At 31.5% G+C, this 23399-nt stretch overlaps 2 protein-coding genes across 14 annotated transcripts in view; one reads left to right on the top strand and one right to left on the bottom strand.

Annotated features, from left to right (window-relative positions):
• Positions 1-17161, top strand: part of LOC134707100 (uncharacterized) — a 34139-nt gene extending 16978 nt beyond the window's left edge. For 3 of the 13 annotated variants that reach the window (XM_063566607.1, XM_063566609.1, XM_063566608.1), the window contains exons 4-12: positions 920-940; positions 1524-1565; positions 3457-3477; positions 5306-5616; positions 6260-6387; positions 7147-7328; positions 9692-9802; positions 12542-14180; positions 15801-17161. In XM_063566607.1, the coding sequence (XP_063422677.1) occupies positions 920-940; positions 1524-1565; positions 3457-3477; positions 5306-5616; positions 6260-6387; positions 7147-7328; positions 9692-9802; positions 12542-14180; positions 15801-16016 (2671 nt within the window). In that variant the 3' untranslated portion in view covers positions 16017-17161. Of the gene's footprint in view, positions 1-919; positions 941-1020; positions 1033-1523; positions 1566-3456; positions 3478-5305; positions 5617-6259; positions 6388-7146; positions 7329-9691; positions 9803-12541; positions 14181-15800 lie in introns of all 13 variants that reach the window. The other 10 variants (XM_063566618.1, XM_063566619.1, XM_063566610.1 and 7 more) reach the window with 9 other exon arrangements.
• Positions 17162-18061: 900 nt separating this feature from the next.
• LOC134705742 (uncharacterized) lies at positions 18062-22861 on the bottom strand. The gene is made up of 3 exons (XM_063564461.1): positions 22104-22861; positions 19715-19850; positions 18062-18316 (listed from the first exon to the last, which is right to left on the bottom strand). The coding sequence occupies exon 1, from the start codon at positions 22859-22861 to the stop codon at positions 22115-22117; it is 747 nt and encodes a 248-aa protein (XP_063420531.1). The 3' UTR covers positions 18062-18316; positions 19715-19850; positions 22104-22114.
• Positions 22862-23399: the final 538 nt, after the last annotated feature.

A 23399-nucleotide genomic window follows, 5' to 3' on the forward strand; every position in this document is an offset into this window, starting at 1 on the left:
GTGATATTTCATTATACTATATGTTACTATTTGTTAAATTCAATTCAGCTGCAATGAGTTTACTTTTAAGTGGATGATAAATCTGTATAGAGTTAATTAAAGTTTGTTTGTGAAGTTACGCGAATCCAATACTACAGTCAACATAATGTTTTTATTATGAAAATGCTATTCAGTTGATACTCCTTTGATAATGAGTAACGTCTGAAAAAACGGAATCCTTAGTTCATAGAGTTGACGAGAGCATACAAGTATCTTTTTGATAATTTTTTTGGGGAAAACAACTTCCTAACAAGATCATCCTTACAAATTAGAACCAATAATCAGTAGATGCCACTAGACCTGGGAATTAAGTATGAGATAGTTATTTATATTAGTTCTTTGTTCCGAACTGTTTGATTTCGGTATTCGTTTTTTCATGGCCTTTATATATGGGAGAAATCAAAACAAAGATAAGCCTGGCTTTTAATACACACATCCTCACTAAAATACTGTACAAGCAAATGTATTTGCCCATAAACTAGAAAATAAATTTAAAATCATTGACATAAAAAAAAGTCCTTACATTCCTAAGTGTTTGTAGGACAAACTATGATATCATTTGTCTAAATAACACTTGTTTCTATCCATATATAATAGAAGCGTGTTTTATCATACAGTTTAATATATTCATCTTCAAGTCATCAACTAAAACTTTTTTTCAGTACGCAAATTTTTTTATGTTTAGTAAAAATTGTGTAATTTAAGTGTTTGTAACTATGTTTGTATGTCTGGCCGTGAAGGTTGCATTTAGTTAGTGACTGTTCTTGTCTTTTTGTTCTATTTCTGTGTGTGTGTTTAAATAGACATGTTTAACCCTTGCGATTTACCATTCCCATACGTTTATATCCTCTTATTTAAACTCGTATTTTTTGTCCGACAGATATCCTTCCGATGAAGACTGGTACGTATATTCCGGATGTGGGATGATTTGATGTTGCTATAAACGCTTTAGTCATGTCATTTTATCTTTTTTTATTTCAGTGTACTTATGCTGTAAAGTATTATTTTATTTACATATCAAAAGCAATGTTTTTCTAATTGAGTTACGTATTTCACGATGACTTCACATCGATTGTGCAATTGCACGATCACTTGTTTTAACCTCGTTAAGTTTTGCATCATATTTGATGCTATAAAGGTTTTGTTTAACAGTTACACTTGTAGAACATCCAAGTTGTACCTTGGTTTTTGAATGAAACGTTTCGGTGCTCATATACATTTGAACATTCTTTCCCGTGTGTGTGTATGTTTGTTTTGTTTGCAACTTTACATAAAATATATGATTCTTATGAAAATGCATGAACACTTTATGTTAGATATTTTATTTTTTTGTAATATAATTTCTGTTTCATCTTGAAAACCTGAATACAATTACTTTTTTTTTTTTTTATTAATTGTTATAAGCTTTTGATAGTAATATGCAGTTCAAATTTCTCAATGCAAGTTGAATAAATCCCTTGTGCCATTAAATTTGCAAATATTAGGTTGCCATCGTTATCATGGGAAGACAGTGATCTATCAAGCTTGTAAGTATATAAGAGTGGGTATAATGTTTGGTGACGGAAAACAGATCTGAGAACCTTCCCATAACCCATAATGCTTTAATATAAGTTGAATGAAAGACGGTTTGAACTGTTGCAATACCTTTCCTGGAAACTTAGAAGCATTTTCGCTAGCCACTTACTAGGGTTACGATTCAGTTGCCTTCTCTCTTGTGGAATAGCGAAGAGGACTTAGAAGTTGCTTCATTTGGTTGATACAGATAAAAGCAGGTCACTTGAATTTACTTCTTGGATCTGTTTGTGATCAGAAAAGTTTGAAAAAGTAAAAGGAAAACTTGCTTTTATTTACAAGTAACTATATATGTGCTTTTCCCTTTTCCCCGTAGAAAGCAGTTCCAGCAGTTATTAACTTGCTTGACACCCTTTTCAATATAGTTCAGATTAGATGTAATTGATCGCTATGGACAAGCAGATGTGAATTAAATCAATTTAAATATATTAAAAATAACATATCAAGTAGAAAGGAAACAAGTTATTCACGTCGACATTCTTACGATAGTTTTTCCCAAGTAGTGATGACGTTTGCATTTAAAATTTCAGTTTAAAAACCAGCAAACACAATTGGTGATGGAATGCTGTTTTGGTAAAAGAATGATTTCCATATAATAAATTAACCAAAATATTCAAAAGATGAACTCTAAAAAAGTAATAAAAGTAATAAAACCACCAGGCATTATTTTACTGGAACATGTACAATGTTTAAAGAAGAGATCCAGTCAATTACAGTATGCTGTATTTACTTATATTTGTTTGATCAGACATTACTGTGCTGAATTCTTATATAATTTTCTAGTACAATTATCAGACGACAGCTTTGACAAACATTTGGGTGGAAAATCAAATACTACGCACGAATAACGGTATTGAACCCTTTAATATTGACAATCCATACACAATTTGATATTATGTTGGAGTTACTCAATATACCAAATTTAAAAAATATGCATGTCAAAATAAATAGTTTTGTCTGTAATTTACAAAAGCTAATTTGAATTAAATTACAAACTATTTTGAACATAAAACCATTTATTAAAGTTATAGAACTAAAGACGTCGATATAAGCACTCGACCTTTGAAAAGCAAGGTCACAAGTTCTCGAAACTCTACAATGTTGAAGTATAAGGTAGAAGTTTTCTATAGAGTACAATTAGTAACAACAATAACATACGTAACCAGTCATAGGTATTTTAAATCTAAATAAATAAGCTCAAATTCATCAGATTGATAAGTTAATGGGACCCATATAACAAGTATTTGGTTTAAATAGAAGTATTGAATAATTCAAATAAACACATTTTAAGGAGACCAATTAAGCTGTCAATTTTAAAGGATTTTAAGTCAACATAATACTTATGACTCTTATACTGTGTTATCAAAACTCATGATTTTCTATTAGATCCATTTCGATATCAAATCAAAGGGTTGTTAAACCTGCACTTAAATTGTAAGAGCTAGAATATAAATATAACATTTGTTAAAAAAACAACCTTCTACAAAAGTTCATAACACATTTGCATTTTATAAAGCATTGCTTCTCAATTTAGACGTTTAACTTTTAAATTATTTTAATTAGATATTTTAGACGTTTAATATGAGAACTCGCTTGTATCTTGTAATGAAACTCTAAAACGCAAACTTCCGGTTATAATTTAAGTTTGATTTAGTTTTTCTCTGTTTACCGATGCTCCATTAGACAGTTGCATTTGAGCTTTCAATATGTTCACGTATATTTCTAAGCATTAATTTATGGAATTCACGGAGAAAAAGAAATGTTCGAACAGATTTTGAAGGGACTATTTAAGTTTTAAATGTTACAAAACTAAGCAATTACTGAAGAATTGACTATTTGTTATAGGGATCCTGATATAGAGCCACGGTAGGTATACAGTTGGTAGACGATACGTTGCTAAACCTTACAGAGATTTAGGTTTTGATGAGTGGATTGTAAATGCATGTTATATTAATACAAATTTAAGTCTTATGTAAATGTGAGGCAGTGAAATGTTTCATATGTAACATACAAGATTGTTTTAAACATTGTCTAAAAATTTACACATCTCGCATAATAAGTGATTATATCATCATTTTATTTTCATCTTTCTTGAAAAAAAATCACCTCTATAAGAATAAATGCTATGAATAGTTTTTAGGAAGCAGATTAACCGATATGTTTGTGCATGTGTTGTTTTTATTGCTGTTTATGTCGGTATTGGTTAGCGCAGATTGATTTTGTAATTTGTTACATAAGTGTAACTATTATATCCAGATGCCGATTTGCTATTTAACTGTTATTTATTTTATTGAATTAGCAAACAAAATAATTATTCAAGAATTTAATCAATTTGTTGCGTTAATTTTTGTATCAAGTTAAAAAAAAAATGTATTATATTTGGAACAGCTATAAAAGAACGGATATAGTTCTGATAAGGGCAAAATGACGGTTGAACATGCAACTTTTCTGTCGTTACTTTAAAAGGGGTGCATGTTTTACATTCTTATTGAAATGTATGGAAGTTATATAAATCCTTATGCATCAAACAATTGATTGTTCTTACCTAAATTTCCTGTGGCATATTTTGTGACCGAAAATTATACCTTAACATACCATTATGTGATTCTCTAACTTTTGCGTTTTGTTGTGTGTGTAAATATATGTAAAGAACATCAGTTTTTAGGTACGAATTTTGTATAGTATTTTAATACTTCAAGCCAAGCCTCTCTCAATATAGTTAAATACCGTTTGCAACAATAAATTTTATTTTAAGCTCTTTAAGTATTTTAGCATACCCAAACTTGCATATTTGTTGAATTGTCACGAAATACAGTTTATTCTTGTTTATTCTTCTACTTAATATATTTTGATTTTGTCAAGAATAAATCGAGGTTTTTTTCAAATCAAAAAGAAAATTATAGCATAGTAAATCAATGCAAAAATATATATGCAACAATCTAAAGTCTACGTCACGGTGCATTTATTTCTTTGTGTTTTATTCTAACATTTATTTTCAGTTTTGTGTTCTGAGACGTTTTCTTACAGCTTCCATATGTTTTAATATTCAATATATTTTGAATCTTTAAATTGTATAACATCTGAAAAACAATATCTTTTATCAATATGTCACAATTTGATTGATGGGCTTTAAAAAAGAAATATAAATTTCATACGGATTTACACGCAACATTTCATTTTGATACCAAATATAGAATTTCCTCAGAGCATAACATGTTTAATATCTATTAATTGCTTTATTATTCGCATGCATTCCATCTTAAGAATGAAGCTATAGATACATACTTTTTCAATTTGATGTGACGAGGAAAACAAAGTTACATCGAACTCAATAAAAAGGTTTCCATACTATATTCAATAAATGAACATTTCAGAAGAAAAAAAATAAGAATTCAAAATTGAAAGTCAATATATTTTCACTGATGCATAATATTCATCCAAAGTATCGACTTTTATATCGGTTTTATATAATTTGTGATTTTACAATTTACATGTGACATATATATCTAAAGTTACAATGTATTTAAATACTTTTACGGATATACTTTCGTGGTAAATGCTAATTTTTGAAGCAGAAAGGTTTTATGTCGTAGCGAATAAATTATCTTCGGTGTTGAGATATAGATAACATTGTAAAGGGTTAATCTAATGCACGATTCCAAGACGTACTAATTCAAATTTCTATGTGTTACAGTTTTTATATAATACTGAGTGGAACAGTTTCAGTATATATAGACCCAAGGATGACTGGGGAGGAAGATTATGGAGCAGCCCTCAAACCTTCCTCAGCTAGGAAAGTATCCGCAAAATCTGAAAACAAAGAAGACAAAAAGAAAAAACAGGAAGGAGAAGGAGACGGAGAGAAGAAAGAAGCTACAATAGAAGGGGATGATAAAGAAAACACAACAGGAGAAGAAGAACAGAAAACCACAGAACAACAAAAACAGCCAAAGAGAATCAAAGAACTTGACAGGTCAAAGTTTGGCAAAATGATTGTTCAATATGGTATGGACTTTTATAACATGTTTAGTCTAGTTTATCACAACCTCTCCTGGCGATATTGAAATACTATAAAGAGTATTGTGACTTATATAAATATGTATCTATTTATGCTTTGGGGGAATTCATCGTAATTAAAAAAAACATAGTACTGCAGGGGTTGCAGAACGTTAATAATTGATAAAAGTTTTAATTAATAGCTGTTTTTAGTCAAACACCGAATTGGATATAAGTAATGCTATACACATTTCGCTTTATTCATCAATATACCGCAATAGGTCAATCGATTTTCTCATAATTAAACTCCTTTGCGCAACTGACTAGCAATTGCACTGATTAAAAGCTCATTGATAACATGCAGCAATTCTGAAAAGATGCATAGTAGTAAAATGTGGTCTGATGAATAGTGTTCATCATAATTATTAAATCATTTAAAAGCTGAAGATAAATTTCTCTCTTCACCTTTGTGTATTTTCAGCCAATTGCGCCAAATTTTTAAATAAAAAAGTTCTTTTTTGACAAACCTTATGAGCAGTTGATAGATATTTTTTTGTTTCCATTTTTCCGTGTTCGTAGATTTTCTTTTTCATTGCAACCTCAACAATAAAAACCGTCTATTGATTGATCTTATTATAATCTTTTTAAATAGGACAGGGAGAGTCATTTGGTGAAGTTGCATTGATAAAGCGTGATGCCTATAGAAATGCTACTATCATTGCTGATGAAGATTGTGACCTTATGTTAATTGGAGAAGATTTGTATGAACGATCTTTAAAGGTATGTTTTTTTACTGACAAATTAGAATAATAATACAAAGTACGATATCTTTTGCCATTTCACTGTTTTGAAGAAAATAATTAAGATGGCGCAGTTAGAGTTAGCTAGTAGAACCAAAACACGTGTTCAACAATTAGGTAGTTTTGGGTAAATTTATTTACAACTTATCTTAAACAAGGGTGTTGAGCAAAATCATCCAGTAATACCATTTTAACTTCACATGATTCATATTTCAACAATTAGTTTCTATTCAGTGTTGCCTAAGGGGGACATTTAATTTGAATTCAAAACATTATGAAAACGTTGACAAGATGAATATCAATAAATACCAAGAGTACAGACAAACCTGAACAAGATACTGGAGCAATGCACGAGTGAGACACATAACTTAATGTCAAATCATTTTCTTAATTTGCTGAATTTGGTATGTGCTGCTTCCCTCTAAGCTAGCGACATTAAGGAGTTAGAATAATGTATCCAAGTAGGGAGACCTGTTTGGTGAATTAGCACGTTAAAAATCCGATCAAGTGTTTAACTCAGTTAAGTACAAAGCAGGGTTCATTTTCCTATCGCATTTACATGTTCTTGTCTTGAATATGTATTTGATTTGGCTCTTGACGTCAAACCGCCTTCCATCCACACATCCGAAGATTTAAAACAGCAAACTCAAATAAAAGATCTACATTTTCATGACATTACATAAGTATTGAGTTTTCAAATAAATTGAAAAATGTACAATACATATATCCTTTAATATAGGCCTCAAAAGAAGAGGAGTTTGCGTCTATTTCTCGATTTATAGATACTCATCCATTCTTCTGCGACATGCCAGTAAAACTTAAGAAACTGTTGGAGATGAGTCTCAGGAAAGAGAGCTTTATTTTTGATTCCATTTTAATCAGACAAGGTGATCCCGTATATGGTATGATGTTCCTTAATAGGTAAGTTGAGTATATAATATCTTATAACAATAATACAACATTGTGCTCACAAACCGCCAACACATTGTACACATGCCTGATTCAAGCCAGGAGTCTGTAACCAATGAGTTGTTGTTGGTTGATGTCTACAGTATTATTTCCAAATATTGGTTTTCGTTTGAATATTTTACGTAGACAGACATATGACATTTGTTATCAATTAGTCCGTATCTTTGTTTGTTGAGGTTTGTTTTATAGCAGTTTAGTGTTTCCGTTATATCGTTGATTTCATCTTATATTGATATACTTCTTTCAGTTTTTGGTTGTGACCTGGGGCCTGTTTATCGAAGCTCTCTTAGGATTAGGACGTGTCCTAAGACCAACTTAGGACACATCTTAGTCATAAGTGGGTTTATCAAACATGTCTCAATTTAGGGAAATCCTAGGAATTGTCCTAACTTTAGGATACCAATTTAGGTGTCTTAAGAGGGTCTTAGGATGGTCCTAACTTTAGGATATATCCAATTTCGTCTGTTACTCGTTTTCACACGTATTATTGGTTTGAGCAGTAGTAAAATAGTTGAAATTCGCCGTATTTATATGAAAAATGCACGAGATTTGCCTTTAAACTGTTAAATATTGAAACCTTGACACTTCGAATTCAACTCACTCAAAATCATGTAATAATTTTTACCGATTACATATCTTGTTTACAATTAGTTTCTTAATTTTTTTTATATAAAACGTAGTTATTATTTTTGTCTTATGTTTTGTTTTATACAGTTTTAATGTACAAATATTATACGATAATCATTTTATTATCTTTAATGTAACATTAATAATTAGTTTTTAAATAACTATATTAAATAAATAGAGAATAATACATGGCAAAATCCGTATCATATGTCGTATCATCCCGAGACATCAATATCAGCCCAAGGGCCTTTAGGCCCGATGGATGATATTGGTCGAGGGTGATACGGCATGTGATACGGATTTTGCCATGTATTATACGCTTTATCATATATTTCAACAGAAGAGTATTATATTATATAAACTATTTTCTGATCCATAACACTGGGTTACATTCAGTTCTGCTTAAATTGTCTTGTTTCAAAGCCTTACTGAAAATAACTGCTCAATTATTCATACGAAGCACCTGGGTTACCTTACAATCTGTTGTTTTAAAAATATTTTGTTTATTATTGTATTTATTTGAGTGTTTTGTATTTTTTATAGTTGCATTTAGTGTACCAAAAAATATGTTATGAAAACATGATCTTCGTGACGTTACATACCAAAAAATGACGTCATTCAAAAAATTGACCTATTTTGAGGAAATTTTTTCTAAAGCCAAATAAAACCAAAAAAACTGATTTTATGTAAAAAAAAAAAAAAAAGGTATGCGATACGGGTTTTACCATGCGATACGGGGTATGCGATACGGGTTTAGCTATGCGATACAGGGTAGGTGATACAGACTGGAAAAACGAACCTATTATTAGATATACAAAATAGCTGTATTTTGTACTAAATATATGATAAAACAAAATAATTGATAGAATATGATATCATATTTCATTTTTTTTTTATATCTTATTTGTATTTTCTTTTCCGCCAATACTTAGGACATCGGTTAGGACGCCCTAGCTGAGATATTCTTAAGATAGCTTCGATGTGCATGCTGAGACGTGTCGTAAGTCGGTCCTAACTTTATCCTAAATGCTGTCCTAAGATATTCTTAGGACGGAACTTAGGATAGTTTCGATAAACATGCCCCTGGATATGTTTTCGTTTTATCGATTTATGACTATTGAACAGCGGTATACTACTGTTGCCTTTAGTTTAATAAACATATTTATTTATAGTGGATTGGAAAACAAGTTTTACAACTTATATTAATCCCTTTCCACTTTGCGGGTGCGAGTGCTGCCTTGTAGCGGCATTAGCCTACTCTTTTTCGAAATCTACAAGGGTGTCTTTAACGTGCAAGAGATATGGCTCTCTCTTAACACGGGTCAGCCATTTATCGTCCCCTTTCGACGGACTATCATCGTTTCCTCAAGACCATACTCGCAAATGGTGTCAAGGGAGAGCCGAAAATTGAGTTCCTGAAATTTTCATTCCTTTTTCTGTTGCCTTTATTTATATTTGTTCATTGTTGAAGAATTTATATCCTCGTTCTATGGTCGAGGTTTAAAGAATATATGGCAACTTTATGAATAACATATTCAATATTTGGAATTATAGTAAAGTTTCGCATTTTTTTGAACTTGAATGATTATGTAATCTAATGAGGCAAACATGTTTAATTTACTAATTATTGGACTTCTTAGTGAGTCAAGTTTCAAGACTTTGAATAGTATACAATATATGTATTTCAGTGGACAGGCAAATATAACCGTTGAACCACACAAACATCCAAAACAATACCCACAGCTGTGGCCATTTGAAGCAGGAGTAGATATATATTCGATTGAATTTGAGTATTTAAGGTAATATTTTGTTATTCTATTATAGCTAATTATTTACGTGAAAAGAGATAACCGGTGTTACGGCTTTATACTAAACGTGCGAATATACAATTTAAATCCTTTGCTTTCAATAGCACCAGTTAACCAGTAATTTACTTTCAAGGAATAGAAGATTTGAAATAACGTATGAACAAAAAAAGCTTCACATTGCGCCGAGCGACTGATATATCAGTCATCTATACGCAGAAAGCTCGATCATCTGTTTTTTCGTACTTACTCTCGTCGTTTGTTTTGCTTTTCTTATACATGTTATGCTCACCAAAACGATGTTTGGTAGCATTAAGTAATCGTTTAGAAAATTTAATTAACTGTTTCAAATAAAGTTATAGAATCACTTCATGCCATTATTTTTCTAGCATTAATTGTGACATAATAAACTTTGTTTTATACATATAAATTGCCTTTCACGAAGGAAACAAAAGAAGTTACAAAAGTAAGTAAAAAAGGGACACCGTAGTTGCAGTTTTTATGTTATTATTTTGTTATTATAGTTTATGGAATTTGTTTTTGGTTTCTATTATTTTATTTTATCAAGCAATACTATAGTTAGACCCCTTTTCCTTATTTGTTTATATAGGTAGATGCAGACCATACATTTTTTTCTATTTTATTTATGTTTAATGGTTACTAGTTGTTTAGTTGATATATTGTTTACAAATGAGTAATTTAGAATGCAAAATAAAATGCATATCCCAAATAGCACGTAAATTATTGGCATCAGATTGCTCAATTTTACGAATTTTGTTTTACATCTTATTAGTCTGAACCTATGAGTTTAAAGATTCAGATTCAGATTCAATATTTTATTAAAGTCTCACTACTTGTAATACATAAATATACAGTACATACAGAGTATATACATAATCATAATATTATCATTTTATAATAATAATATATATTATATCGTTTTAATTATCATAATGTAAATGTAAAACGAGACCACAGTTGCTTTGTATCTAATCAAAACAAAGTTATGAATATTCCAAGATAGTTTCAATCATTATAAATATGTGTGATGAAACGATTTTGAATGTGTTGATCAACATAATAGAATAGAAAATTCACCAATATTAATTGCTTCTGATGGTTTTCTTTAAATAACAGACTTGAGAGATTATGTTAAACAACCTGAATTCTATTCAATATAGTTCGTGTTTGATACTACTAGAGAATGACAAATGTATTCTCTCCAGGATAACATGGGGATACATGTATCATGACAGCATCCATGCATGGCCCGATTATAATATATTATCAAAGTTGCAGATCAATCATCACTTGCAACCAGATTTATCGCTGATGGTTTAGAGGAAAACTTTTGAAAACTGACCAATCAAAATCATATCCAACTATAGCAGTCATCACGTGACTTTTGTGACGTCACACATCACCCGTATCAAGTCCAAGTAAATTGTATAGAAATGCATAGGGGCTTTCTGGAATCGATAAAATACATTACTTTAAATTCATGATACTAAAAGTGTGGGTCTTTGTAGTAATTCCTCATATATTTAGAAATATAAATATTCCTTTTGGAATAGTTTAAATTTTGATCTTCTCCCTTCCAAATGCTTTTGAAAATTTGTCTTGTTGCCTCGATAGTTCACACTGTTAAATCATACAACTACGATAAATATTGGATTTTCTGTCGTCTTTAACCTTAAATTGCGATTTAAACAAAACAGATGGAATAATTGTGGGTCTTTGTGCTTATTATTATATTCATAAATATTTGAAATATCGTATATAGAATAGTTAAATTTTCTATTATGTCCCTTCCAAATTGATTTGAAAATAAGCTATTTTCAAAAAATCTGCTATTATTTTTCAAGATGGCGACCAGATTGACAGCGTGGGGCGACATGGTAAAAATATCATTTGTACGATTTTTACTATGAAAATTAAATAACTGTTGGATGCTCGCGTTTTCATTCATTGTCTTACCTTAAAGCAGCATGAAATCGAACATTAGTTCCTGTTTATCAAGCTTAAACATGCTGTAGTTATTTTTTTAAAATTTTGAAAAATGGCGAACAAATAATTTTCAAACGTAGAGGATGTTCGACACTTATTTTGTTAATGCACATAATTCAATATATTTTCTCTGTTTATTTTGCAATTGAATATGACACGTTATTGTAACTATAAGAATAGCCATAGCAAGATTAAGGAGATATTAATTAAGTCATAACATCAACGTGATCAAAGAAAACAGACATGGCACCTAATCACGATGTAAGTTTTGACAATACCCATGTAGATGCATGTTTTGACAATACCTATGCCGGTTAGTGTTGTCCGATTATCAATGAAATTTTTTGCAGTATTATTTTATTTTCATAAAAGAAGACATCGAATGGATATAAACCGAGGTGAACTAAATATATTTTTCAATTTTCTTTAAATAATTCATTAGGTAACCAGTATAAAAATCTTAATTGAACCAGTCACATGCAGAGTTATCGAACCTGATTATGACTGTAATAGTTGCATATGCGAGAAATGCATTCTAAAATGTTTTCTCACCTCTTCAGAAAAAAACCGTACATGTTTAAAACGTACTTGTAATATATATGATAAATAATTTGATAATAAATATAAACACTATTGTTACAAATTCTGTGTCAAAACTAAACAGCCTACTGAAGTTTGATTTAGATTTATATATAATAATACAATTTAGTTTTCTTTATTATGAAGGGAACCTAGACGACAAGCTATTCTTAGAAAATACGAAGATCCGTCGGTGTGGGAAACAAAGTCAGAAGATGTTGTTATACGGAGAACAGAGGGATATGCTGCAATAGAACGCAGAATGAAGGAACGTCATATTGATCTTTGTAGTGTCACTTCTGGAGAAGTTATTGGTGACACTGAGATTTTAATGAATCTCAGTACATACCTTTATACAGTAAAATGTACAGCAAATACGGAAGTGTTTATCTTAGATACGAAAAATTTTGAAAGATTGGTAGGAAAGAAAAATACAAATACTACAGATATAATCAGGGAATATGTAAAATCGAAGCTTAAAACAAGGATGGAAATGAAAAATGGACCTTTAGTGCCATTGCTTCCGTATTTGCATTTCAAATTAACAGCGTTGACACTTCCAGTAGAAAAACCTCTTCCGCCTCTTAAGAATTCAAAACATCTCCCAAACAAAGAATATCAAACAAAACATTTATTGAATCTTTTCAAAGAAGGCAAGGCTGTTTTAGTCGATCCAATTGTCCCTGGAGTTCATTATTACAAGGAACTTATGTTAGAAAAAGCAAAAGCACGTGAATTAATCAGGCGAACCGACGATAGCACTACTGCTAGTCTCAGGGCTATGAAGAGAAATCCTCGAAAACAACCGAGGAGTTTAATGGCCATTCGAGAGTCTCTTCAACAAATGATGGAAGCGGAAGTTATTACAATGGAAAATAAAAAATCTAAACAGAAATTCAAACGCATGAAAAAGAAAACAGGATCGAAACATTCTGTCGACAATGAACAGCAGCCGATTGATTCAACTACAGAATATGCGTCAAGCATTGCTGATAGCGTCAAAGGGAAGAAAGCAAAGCTGAGGAAAAAGAATGGTAGCATAGCAAATAGCAAGTCAGAATCAGATAGTAATAATAACAATATTGCGGAGCAGTCATCAACACAAAAACCAACCACACCTATAAAAATTACAATTGATACAGTTGCAAGTTCTGATTCAGGCCTACACAAATCACAGGAAACCACTTCTTCTGTTGAAAATAAAAAGAAGTTGGGGAAACCAGTGCTAATAACGGAATTAAAACGTAGTGACTTAGATTTACCAGCAATTCACGAAGAAAGAACTGAAGAAGAAATTCTATTGTATAGTCCTATACCTAAAGCAGAAGTAAATTCAAAACCAATGATTAAAACGCCTGTAAACATAGAAAATACTCAGAGTTCTGAAAATAAAGATGATTTTGAAATTAATTCAAATAGGTTAGAAAATGTAGAGACTGTTATGAGTTTAGAACATGAATCAGATGGCGAACAACGTTTAATTCTTCCGCAGTTACGACCCGTAAAAGAAAAGAAGAAATCAACTTCAAAAGAAACAACTCCAAGAAGGGAAGAAGAGGAAAGCGAGAATTGGGGTAACGCAATGAAATTCGTAAATAAACGTATTCAGTCAAGGTTAACGGCAACGTCATTAGATAACGTATCAGATACGTTTGATTTCGAATCTAGTGAACCAACACTTAGACTTTTAGAAAGTAGAATACAAGCATTCCATATTAAGTATGGAGGGAAAGCAAAGAGTCTGAAGACCATGAAGTTACCTAAATTGGCCAGATTTGATGCCCCAGTAAGTATATTGATGTGTCGTTTATACAGATAAACAAAATTGTATCATACCAGCGTATAATGCGGGGAGTTGTCTTACTCAAACGCATTTGTAAAATATTTTATAATTGTGAGTTCGCCAATAGTGTTAATTGGTGGGTTTTACTGGACAAAATAATGCATGAATTAAGATAATATTTCAGTGCTTTAAAATACTTTCTTTTAAACATAAAATATTTACAGTACACATTTATTTTATATTCCGTTCTAGATTTGTGCTGAGGACAAAGATATAAAAACAGAAATGAAGAGTAGAAATATCTTTCATTTCTGACTTTAACTCGCAATGTCATTAAACCATCATCTCGTTAAAATACTTTTTGCTCCCTCTTTTTTTTTCTGTAATGTGAATAATTCTTATTTTGTGTCTTTACAAACTGCTAAGTGGATATAATATATTTTGAAAGAAATCTGTGGCTTGTATCTACGTTTGGTGAAACTTTATTGTAGGTCTTTGTGAACAAATACTCCGATTTCCACATCATGTTTAGTTATAATCCAACGGACAAATGTCTTAACCAAATGACCAAACGTAAACATCCTATCAAATTTTCGGCTGACACATGCGTCGCAAGTTAGGTAGTAGAGTTGGGATCCGAAATAGAAATCGCTTAATTATGTCAATCTGTCTAATCATATTTACCGCTAGACGTCGACAAGCGTCAATCAATAATTTTGAATTTCTGAACAAACATGTTCCCGCACTTTTTTTCGGGTAACAAATTTATAATTCTGAAAGATTCTCATTATTAATGAAAATCTCACATAAATCTTTTACGATACTGAGCAACATGGCTGTTATTGCAACCAATATGTTCTTGCAAAATTCAACACAATAACATAATTGTCTTATTTCTCTTGACATAGTGATTTGAGTCTTGAAAATGGTATGGTTTTTCGAAATCTGTAAAAAGAAAGACAACTCCACTGTTCCAAAATTCTTAGGATAAGGGAAATAGACCTTATGATTTACAACATCTCACTCGTCCTGCAATTATCAACATAGTGCTTATAAACTATCTACGATGTTTCTATATGCGCCTCAATTTATATATACATTTGGGTGATTTGTGGCATTGCAGCATCATTCTAGATTATGGAAACCAAATATGAATAATAAAATTTTCTTCATTTTTCCCTTAGACGTTTTTTTTAATGTTACAACATCGATCAAAATGTGTGATTGTTTAGGAACCAGCTGAAGCCTGCATCCGGATGAAAGATTTGTTTGCTGTGTTGAAGACCAATGGTGACTCTGGGCTGTTTTCTGTTCTTTATTCTGGTTGTTCTCTCTTCGGCACAGTCCCCGTTTAAATTCTACATTCTATCTTACATTTTGTACATAAGAGAGAATCATTTAAAATATTTATATGACGAAAAACAGTATTTTAAGTGTGTACCTATTGTGTGTTCTTCATTTCTTCAGCTTTTGAACCAGAAATTTATCAAAATTGGCGATTGTTGTTATTATTTATTAACAAAACTTTAAACCAATTATTTATTAATAAAACTGTAAACAATTATGTCAAATGAAACAGCATGCTTAATATTGGATATACAAAATGACATTCTAATTTTTCAGAGAGAAGAACCAGTTATGCCATTACCTGGTGCAAAAGTATGGGTGAAAAAGAGATCGTGTCAGTTTTCAACGAACAAGGTCCGAGTAAAAGACCATGCACATATCAGGCATCATGTAGTTCATGAAATTCCAGAATTTGACCATGTAAAACGAACTCAGCAAGTTTTATCTATTCTAGCTGAAGATGTTGCTCCACGAAATGAAATGTTTACATAATCTACTCTTAGCAATTACTTAATGATTATATATAAAAATCCATACAGTTACGTGTCTTTGGTTTGCTGGTCGGAAAAGTTACAAAACACTCATCATCAATATAGTATAAAATATAAGTGGGAAAAACAGGTCGATCATATCATATTTTTGCCGGATTTGATACAAAATTAATTTTCCCTGAAAAGTGTACAATATATTTCTTTTAAATTTCATTGTGATGATAATTCATATTGAAGAATTTGGAAAATAATGACTTTAAAATTAATTTATAAATGTTTTCATTTGCAAACAATGATGATGACCTTGTAATAACAAAAGTATAATTTTAGTGTCTAGTCTGTGTACCATATTGCATACAATTTATTTCTCAACACCTTTTTACGATACAAATTTCATGACGATCATCTAAATTTTGCATAAATAAAGGCAACAGTAGTAAACCGCTGTTCGAAATTCATAAATCGATTGAGAAAAAAACAAATCCGTGTTACAAACTAAAACTGAGGGAAACACATCAAATATAAGAGGAGAACTACAACACAAAGGAAACACAACATTAACATGTAACACTCACTGAAACGAACTATAATATAACAACGGCCATTTTTCTGACTTGGTACTGGACATTTTAAGAAAAGAATGATGGGTTGAACCTGGTATTGTGGCTAGCCAAACATCGCACTTTAATGACAATGTTAAATATAACACTTACATGACACAAACATATGACATAAAGACATCGAAAAAAAAATTGAACTAAAAAATATGATAAAGAAATATGTTGCCATAACTTTGTATTATAATACGGTTAGATAATCGAATGATAATTACAATACTTTGATGTATCCATTTTTTAACTGTCTAAGCCATCATATTTTGTCAAACAGAACTCAAATAAGATTAATAACATTCTTCATGCATATACATTTATCAGGTTGTAACTTTGTTTCTTTTCTTTATTGTACATGATTAACTCAAAAACAAGCATTTAAAAAATTAGGGTGCTGACCTAAGAGTTATTCGATTATATTCATATATATTAATAGAATGTATTGAACATGGTTTTGTTATTTTATTGATGATCAATACTATTTTTATGATATTAACATTTGTTAAAAAATGAATTAAATTATTTTTAAGGTATAGATATTAGTTTTATTGAATACACAAACATAAACTAATAAAAACTCCGCAATGAAGTCATTATAAAAATAAAGATGTTTGGTATGATTGCCAACTATCGAACAGTGTAAAAAAAGAAGTGATTGTAAGCAATTATAGGCCACTGTGCGTAGTTCAACAATAGGAAAAACCAAAACCGTATATTAGTCGGATGTTAAAGACCCCGACATGAACATAATGACATGATCCAACGAGAAAACTAACAGCATAATCTATACTAAACAATTAACAACAAAAAAATGTGACAAAAATGAAGAAACAGCAACCACTGAACACAAGACTACTAACTTGTGACAGAAACATAAAGAATGTTGCGTAGTTGAACATGTTTGTGAGTGCTCAAATCCATTGCCTTTGACAGTGATTTAACAGCGCGTTATATAAACAAAATGTATTATTTTGTTTACAATAGTCTGTTTGCCAATTTAAGTAATTTACCCCGTATTTAGAGATCACCCATTTAGTTTTCTCCCCGTGGAGAACTGACAATGAAGAGCTAGCGAAAAGAGCAAACGTATATATGCGTAACATGTATAACCAATCTTTAAATAACATTGACTTTGTTATTTAGCTTAATAATTTGAAACCAGAAATTATTTATCAGTAAACAATTGTTAAAACGACGATATATCACTTTCAACTTATTTTCCTTTGCGTGAGGAAAAGCTTTGAGTGTGTTCGGTATATAATATTATACGGTTGACAAACTGGAGTGATTTGGATAAAAAGTGTGTAATTACAGAATACCATCGGTAATTAGCAAATGGACTTTCGACTCAAAAGATAAACACAACAATAACAAACACAAAAACCATAGACAAAAAGCACCGAAAAAAATAGCACTTATGTTCTAATTCGCCAAGCTTAACCGAACATAAATTATTTAGTCAATAAAACTCAACACATGTATACAATAGGAATGAGCTCTCCTTGTGAGTAGCACACTTATACTTTATTTTTCTTCAAACAACAAAACCATTTCATATATATTCATATTTCAATTGTCATTCAAACATCCATCTGCATCAAATTACTCCTAGTAAATCACACAATTTTCTCAATATAACAAAACACCGTATCGGGACTCCATCCCACTAAAAATCAAAATCAACAACAATCTACAAAACACAATAAATACATTATTATTACAATATATCTTGTCACATCATTACTGTCTAACTTAAATCTATCAAAATGGGTGGGGTGGGTGGGGGATGTGTATAACGAAACGGAAGGTATGCTACTCTGTAAAGGCAGAACTTCGAATAACTGGTTATAAAAATATCTTATATTTATAATTAGATTCTGCACGAGAATCACGATCCTACCCTCGTACAAACGGGTAGAATACCTGCATTGCGACATACAATAGCCAATCAAATCATACAATAACAAACCAGGTATGCAACCATGTGCTCATCAACACGTGTTGAACATAAACAAACACAAACAAGTCATGTGCTTCCGATACTATTAATAAATATATTTATGTTCTAATTCGCCAAGCTTAACCGAACATAAATTATTTAGTCAATAAAACTCAACACATGTATACAATAGGAATGAGCTCTCCTTGTGAGTAGCACACTTTCGAAATGACAAAGTAGATAAGAAAAAACTGGTATGAAAATTACAAGCCAAGATTCTTAGTAACGAGTAGTTTTTCAGAAATATTTTCACGCACATATCCGTCTTTTGCTGTATCTGAAGACCATCTACCGTGTTTCTTAAATATTCTATCTTGAATACCAGCAGCAGCCGCAGCTGTTGCTCCACCTGCTCTTAAACTATGCAAACCAAATTTTGATTTGTCTAATCCCAAAGATTCTAAAGCCTCTAACAGTACTTCTCTGGCTCTTGTATAAGACAAAGGCGCATGACCCCTTAGCACGTACGTGTTAGTCTTTTTACGATATAAAACTGATCTAAATATGAATTCTACAGAATCGTGTTTAATGTTCGCTTGGTTCAAGTATGTCTCTAACATTTGGACTGGACAGGTAACCGAATATGTTTTGGAAATAAAAACATGAGTTCCTGCTCTTTGTTGGTCCGTTTTGCTTTTTTCGATGAATAAAGACATATATAATGAATGAAATGAAACATCTGACCTTTTTAAATTAACTAATTCTGAAAATCTTAAAAATCCGGCATAGCTAACGAGACACATACATGCTATTCTTCTATGATTTAAAGTACTATTTGTATTGCCGTATTTCAAAACCAGTTGATTAAGAATATGAGGAGTTATTGGTTCCTTCTTGTTTACAATGTGATGCCCGATTGACCTTTGTGTACCTTCTTTTACGGAAGTACAAAGAAAAGAATCACAAGGATTTACATATCCAGCTAATTTGTGTGTCCATTGAATGGCATAATATGCTTCATCTATCTTTGCAGAAGAATTATAATTTTTTCGTAAGTGAATCAAATATAATGAGACATTGTAATCTGATGCCGGTAAAGGCTTTATATTAAATAAATTACACCATTTACAAAAGCTATTAAATGCATACCTGTATTTCTTTCTAGTATTATCAGCTCTAGAATTTAAACAATAATCTGGAAGACATTTTGCAAGATTGCTAAGAGCTTCATTCTGTGGTATTTTATCCTTAGACCAACGACCAGTACTAAAAACATCTGCAAAACGTATAAATAAAATAAACAAATAATAATATTATAAAATTTTTTTTTTTTTTTTTTTTTTTATATATATCTCATATACATCGTACTATTCACTAGACCTTGCTATATCAACATATATAGCCGTGCCATACATCTTACTACATGTATTCTTGCTATATCAACATACATAGCCGTGTCAGAACCAAATTTGCAATACAATGCAAATTTCACATATTGTAAACAATTAACAATATGTACAAATAAACTCGAACATCATTAAGTCGCTTTCATCTTAATTGCCAGTATATCAGACTTAAAATGCTTGGTACCAAAAATGGAGTTTTTATTCTGTCCTTGAACAAATATATTCTGACCTGATGAAAAATCAAGAACTTCTATAACGTAAGGTTGAAATTCCAATCTTCTATTAAAAATCAAAGAACAAAATGCCGATGAAGGCCATTTTAGAACGATCAATGTTCCCTCAGCTCTACAGAGAATGAGATGTTTAATACTTTTAGCCACTAAACTTATCGGAGGAACCATCCAATTATTTTCCATTGTCCAATTTTGAGCAAAAGCGTCAATAGCAGTGCTTCCTGGATTCCAAAATTTTGAGTTGAACCTTTTCAGTTTTGTATTATGAAAATTGGCAAATCTATCGATTGTGTAAGGACCCCAAATTTCATTCATGAAAGTAAAAAACTGAAACGAGGTTTGCCAGTCATCAATATCAACCATTTTGATATGAAGTCAGCTTTGAAATTTTCACACCGAGGTATCCAAGTAGGACACAACGTGATACCCGACCTTGTACATGTTCTAAAAATATCATAAGCTAAATGTTGTAAATGCAACTTTGTACTGCCTTTATTGATTATATTTACACAATTTTGGTTGTCTGTATGCCATTTAACTATTTTACATTTCAGATCGTGTTCAAACGAATTCAACGATAACTGAATAGCCCTGAGTTCACGCCAAGTGGAACTCAATTTTTTCTCATTTTCATTCAACATACAATGAAAAATCTTTTCATTTGATTCAACAGTATATGCACCTAAAGCTACATTATTTGCATCTGAATATATCATAATTCTCGGTAAAGAATCATTCAATAAACGCTTCTCATTAAGCTCCAACAAGTTTTCCTGCCAAAATTTCAATTCAGCTAATACACATTTTTCATATACTAAATATAGTTTTGAATCCCACGTTTTTCTGTTTTCTATCGCGAAATATATATGCCTCGTCATTAAATTTGTGACATTACCCATAACTGGTGACATTGATATAATTCTTCCGGCAAATTGAGCCAGCATACGTACGTTCAAATTTGAAAATGATTTTAGTATAATATCAAGAGAATTTTTAGTGTCTTTAATTCTGCGCTCTGGCACCTTTAAAGTAAAATCTTTAGAATCCCAAATCAATCCTAACCATTCTAAACACTGAACCGGTTCAAAAATTGATTTTTCTTCATTGACAATAAATCCAGCCAGTTTAAGTGATGACTTTACAAATTCAGAAGTATCTTTACAATTTTTATAACCTTCATCCATGCCTAATCCATCGTCCAGATAAAGAACAATATTAACACCATTTTCTCGCCAATACTTTACCATTGGTCTCAAACATTTAGTGAATATATAGGGGGCGCTACTTAAACCAAAAGCTAATACAGAAAAGCAGTAAAACTTGTTATTCCAGGAAAAACCTAAATATGTTTGTTGTTCTTTACAGATGTCCAAATGAAAATATCCAGATTTTAAATCAAACTTAATTAGAAAATGATCTTTTTGGAAGAATTCCATTGCAATTTTCCAATCTTCAAATTTTACCTTGTTTTTCAAAACATAGAAATTCAATTCACTTAAATCTAAAATCAAACGCTTTTTACCAGTCTTTTGTGTAGCAACACTGAGAGGATTAACGACGAATGGTTGAAATGGTACTTCTAGAATACAGCCATTGCTAATTAGCTCAGTTATCGCTTCATTTACAAACAAACTATTTTTTTTAAAGCAGATTTATTATTCCGAAATTTCATTGGAGGGGGTTGTTTCATAAATGGAATTATATAACCCTTTTCAATGGTGTCCAACACAAATTTGTTGGCCCCAATGTGTTTCCAAAACTCTATATGTTTAAATAAGCTTGATTTTACTACTTTGGCGATTTTTGAAAAATCTATATTATCAAAATATTTAACATGTTGAAAGAGAACATTACTATGACCAAATAGCATTAAATTGTCAACAAAAGAAATATACTCATCTTGTATCTTTTCACTTTGACAAGTTTCCAAAGGTTGGTTTGTTTGTTGCTTTTGGGCAGTTCCTCTTGAAGTGGCCAGTTTGGTGACACTCGTAACAGGTGTCGTATGGGGTCGCCTCGCGGCGACGGAACCTCGGAAAGGGCTGCTGAGTAGCGTTGTAAGGCTGATAGTAACTGTTACTAGTATCAGTAGAGTTGGCAGGTCTAGAAACGGTGGCGGACGGTTTTGAGTAAGGTTTTCCACGGGTTTTCTTTTCTTTGATTGTCTTGAGGGCCCTGCTTTCTGCTTGCCGTAAACGTTTTTCATCTTCTGAATCTGATGCCAGGTCATCACTTTCGTATTCTCTGACTGTGGACCAGCCTGCTGGCGACTTGTCGGCAATTCGAATCAATTTATTCCTCCTGTTGATTTTAAGAATAAGGCCCGATATCAAATTGGTGCTAACGGAATCTTCCGCGGATGTACGCTTCTGAAGTTTCTGCAATTCGGAAACTATATCTGAGTTGAAGGAGTATTGAATCTGATTCCCTTCCCCCTTAAGCTTAACAGACACCTCTTTCTTGAGCTTCTTAGCTAGGGAGTCGTTCCCGGAGACTAACTCGTTCTTCAGAGAAGAAATCTTACTATCAAAATAAGATGTAAAAAGTTCAAAAGTTTGATCACTTATCTGTGGTACAGAACTAGACTTGGCACCTGAATGTACTGATGGCTCGTGCAAAAGCAAAGTGTCCTCGTCGTCTGAGTGGTTTTCGGTCATTATGTGTATAACGAAACGGAAGGTATGCTACTCTGTAAAGGCAGAACTTCGAATAACTGGTTATAAAAATATCTTATATTTATAATGAGATTCTGCACGAGAATCACGATCCTACCCTCGTACAAACGGGTAGAATACCTGCATTGCGACATACAATAGCCAATCAAATCATACAATAACAAACCAGGTATGCAACCATGTGCTCATCAACACGTGTTGAACATAAACAAACACAAACAAGTCATGTGCTTCCGATACTATTAATAAATATATTTATAGGTCATGACAGCTGGTACAAAGCCAACTACAACTCATAAAAAATCATAATTTTCCACACTAAAGTATCAGTCGGTAAACATCCTATTGATGAAGTAATAAGACGTCATCAACATCAAGAAATGCAATGGCTTATGCAATGCTAAAACATGAGTAAATAGTATCTAGATTTTATCCAGATTCTGATCCTTCGTAAATAACTTTTACTCCTGTTCCTGACGTTTTCCTAATTCTATAATTCGTTCAAACCCTAAAATCTCAG

The sequence above is a fragment of the Mytilus trossulus genome, chromosome 2, assembly GCF_036588685.1.
Source record: "Mytilus trossulus isolate FHL-02 chromosome 2, PNRI_Mtr1.1.1.hap1, whole genome shotgun sequence".
NCBI lineage: Eukaryota > Metazoa > Mollusca > Bivalvia > Mytilida > Mytilidae > Mytilus > Mytilus trossulus.

Excerpts from the sequence above, each read along its gene's own strand:
- LOC134705742 (XM_063564461.1), bottom strand. The coding sequence starts at position 22,861 with ATGACCGAAAACCACTCAGACGACGAGGACACTTTGCTTTTGCACGAG.